This window comes from Dasypus novemcinctus, chromosome 30 (genome assembly GCF_030445035.2).
Source record: "Dasypus novemcinctus isolate mDasNov1 chromosome 30, mDasNov1.1.hap2, whole genome shotgun sequence".
Taxonomy (NCBI): Eukaryota; Metazoa; Chordata; class Mammalia; order Cingulata; family Dasypodidae; genus Dasypus; species Dasypus novemcinctus.
The window spans coordinates 25,304,755-25,307,949 of NC_080702.1; the positions used below are offsets into that span (position 1 = coordinate 25,304,755).

The following is a 3,195-nucleotide window of genomic DNA, read 5'->3' on the forward strand; positions in this document are numbered from 1 at the left end:
AACACATCTGGTTTCACACTTTATACCCTTTGATAGAAGGGTAGCTGGTGCAGGCAGAACTCAATATGCATTCTTCCAATGATTGAATGAATTTCATTACAAACCAATATATGTGGGATGGGAATCACTAATCAGAGATTGCTCAAAGGATCCTCTGAATGTGGACAGATGCATAAACAAAATCTAGAAATTAATTACTTGTCTGCAAAATTAATTTCTTGTCTGAAAAATATAAATTATAGTAATGACTGACTGCTTGAAAAATTACCATGTTCTTTCTCTATTTCTTGATAGTTATGCTGCCCACATGGAAACAGGAAATGAAACAAAAATTCTAGAATTTCTCCTTCTGGGATTTTCAGAGGAACCAGAATTGCAGCCCTTCCTTTTTGGGCTATTCCTTTCCACGTACCTGGTCACTGTCTTTGGGAACCTCCTCATCATCCTGGCCACCATCACTGACTCCCACCTCCACACACGCATGTACTTCTTCCTCTCCAACCTTTCCTTTATAGACATCTGTGTATCCTCCACCACTGTCCCAAAGATGTTGAGGAACATCCATATAGAGAGTAGGGTCATAACCTATGGAGGCTGCATCACACAGATGTACTTTTTCTTATTCTTAACAGCATTGGATGACTTCCTCCTAGCTGTCATGGCCTATGACCGCTTCGTGGCCATCTGTCACCCCCTGCACTATCTGGTCACCATGAATCCTCAGTTCTGTGGACTGCTAATTCTGGGATCCTGGATCATAAGTGTCCTGAATTCCTTTTCACAAATCTCACTGGTGTTGAGGCTGTCCTTTTGTGCATCCTTGGACATCCCCCACTTTTTCTGTGAATATAATCAGATTGTCCAACTTGCCTGTTCTGACACATTCCTCAATGATATAGTGATGTATTTTGCAGCTGGGCTGCTGGGTGGAGGGCCATTCATTGGAATCATTTTCTCCTATTCTAAGATTATTTCCTCCATATGTGTAATCCCTTCAGCTCTGGGGAAACATAAAGCATTTTACACCTGTGCATCTCACCTAACAGTTGTCTTCTTATTCTACAGTACAAGTCTAGGGGTGTATTTTAGTTCTTTTGCTATGCATAATGCACATGCAAGTGCACCAGCCTCAGTGATGTATGCTGTATTTACACCCATGTTGAACCCCTTCATCTACAGTTTGAGGAATAAAGACATAAAGGGAGCTCTGAAAAAATTATTTTGTGGAAAGCCATAAACATGATCCTGAAGAGGAAGAAGTGCTGTGATTACAGGACCTCAATAAGGAAATAGTGATGTACACAACAGCTTGACATCCAGCTCAATGATTTCCCTGGGAATGGAGTGTTCAGAGTCAGGGCACAACTTATTCCTGAAATAATCTCCATGTCCAATAAACACCTACCATTTTTCCTGAATGGAAACTTAAATGTAGACACTTTTTATATACTGATCTGAAATCACATGGAATTACAGTGTGATTAGGAATGCGATCTTCACATATATGAAGGAATCCTAAAAAATCAGCAACAACTGATTATTCTGATGGCCACAATTCTGTTCATATTGATTATTATATAGCCAGCTATTGCCCCATAAGGCCAAGCCAAAAATATATGGTTTAATACAAAATTTTATTACTACAGTCATGTATGGTTGGATTTGTATTGATTTCTGCAGAGCTCCTCATGGGGTGAGGAGGTAAGACTGCTAATTCTGACAGAACCCATTTTCATACTTGGGATTTTTCTGGATAGAGACTGGGTTAGGCTGTCCTTTACTGGGACAACTGGCATTTCTTCATGCATGCTAACATCTTCAAACATGTAGTTTAGAGTTGATGAAATGACAGACTCAGGGTTCCATGAATGAGGAGGATAAACACTCCAGGGTCTCTTGAGGCACTCTGTCACTTCCACCATATTCTCTTAGCTAAAATAAATGAGACACTTCAAATCAAGACCAACGTCTAAAGTGGATTAAGGTCTCTACCTCTTTATAAGAGAAGCTGCAGTGACCCATTGAACAAAACATGGATTGAGAAAGGTTCAAAATTAAGTCATCTCCCCACAGGTTCTATGGTCATGGCAGATGGAGCTCAGTGCCATGTCAGTTGGCCCTTCTTTGGAGTTTGTGTTTCTGTGTGATGGAGCTGGACTCAGATGTGATTCTTATTTACAAGCCTCTCCTGTTACTTTTACCAGAAGTGTACTTGGTTCTGGGGCTTAATATATACCTAGGGGACCTGAGTCTCCACACTGACCATGTGATAGCTAGGCCCTGAGCCTCAACAGACTTCAGCTCCTACACTCCGGTTTATTGATCTTACCCATTCAGCTAACATGGAGTTGAAGGAGGTCAACCACCACACCAGGGAGCCAAGAGTGCCTACAACTGAAAGCAGGAGGATGGCACCCAGCATCCATGTGGAATCTAAGCCCTCTCTTGATATAGATGTGGAGTGGACACAACCATTCCAAGGTCCACAGGATGAAGGAATAGAGTATGGATTAAAGTGGACTTACTGACATATATTCATCAACTATTGTGATTAGTAATTGAAGAAAATGTGGCATTGGTGAGGAGAAAATGGCCATGGTGGCTGCTGGGAGTGGGGAATGGGAAGAAGAGATGAGATGTGGAGGTGTTTTCAGGACTTGGAGTTGTCCTGGGTGAACAAGTACTTCTTACACAATGTTAAATAGAAGGGGTGACAGTGGTCATACTTGCCTTGATCCTGAACTTAGAGGGAAAGATTTTAGGATTTCACCATAGTAAATGATGTTAGCTGTGGGTTTTTCATATATATCCTTTATCATGTTCAGAAAGTTTCCTTCTATTCCTATCTTTTGCAGTGTTTTTATCAAGAAATTGTGCTGTATTTTGTCAAATCTTTTTCTGCATCTATAGATATAATCACTTGATTTTTTTCCCTTCAATCTGTTTATGTGGTGTATTAGATTAAGTGATTTTCTTATGTTGAATCATCCTTGCATAACAGGAATGAAACACACTTGGTCAATGTGTATAACTCATTTAATGTGTTGTTGAATACAATTAGAAAGTATTTTTGTTGAGGATTTTCACATCTAGGATCATTAGAGAGATTGGGCTGTAATTTTCCTTCCTTGATGTCTTTGTTTGGCTTTGGTATTGGGCTAAAGTTGGCATCATAGAATAAATTAGGCAATGTTT

At 40.1% G+C, this 3,195-nt stretch overlaps 1 protein-coding gene across 1 annotated transcript; it reads left to right on the forward strand.

The window, feature by feature from the left end:
* Nucleotides 1-307: 307 nt before the first annotated feature.
* On the forward strand, nucleotides 308-1,237 carry LOC101447789 (olfactory receptor 7A10-like). Its single transcript, XM_004470490.2, has one exon. It carries the CDS (start codon nucleotides 308-310, stop codon nucleotides 1,235-1,237), a length of 930 nt encoding a protein of 309 aa, XP_004470547.2.
* The last annotated feature ends 1,958 nt before the right edge of the window (nucleotides 1,238-3,195 follow it).

Coding starts and splice junctions, on each gene's coding strand:
- LOC101447789 (XM_004470490.2), top strand. CDS start 308: ATGGAAACAGGAAATGAAACAAAAATTCTAGAATTTCTCCTTCTGGGA.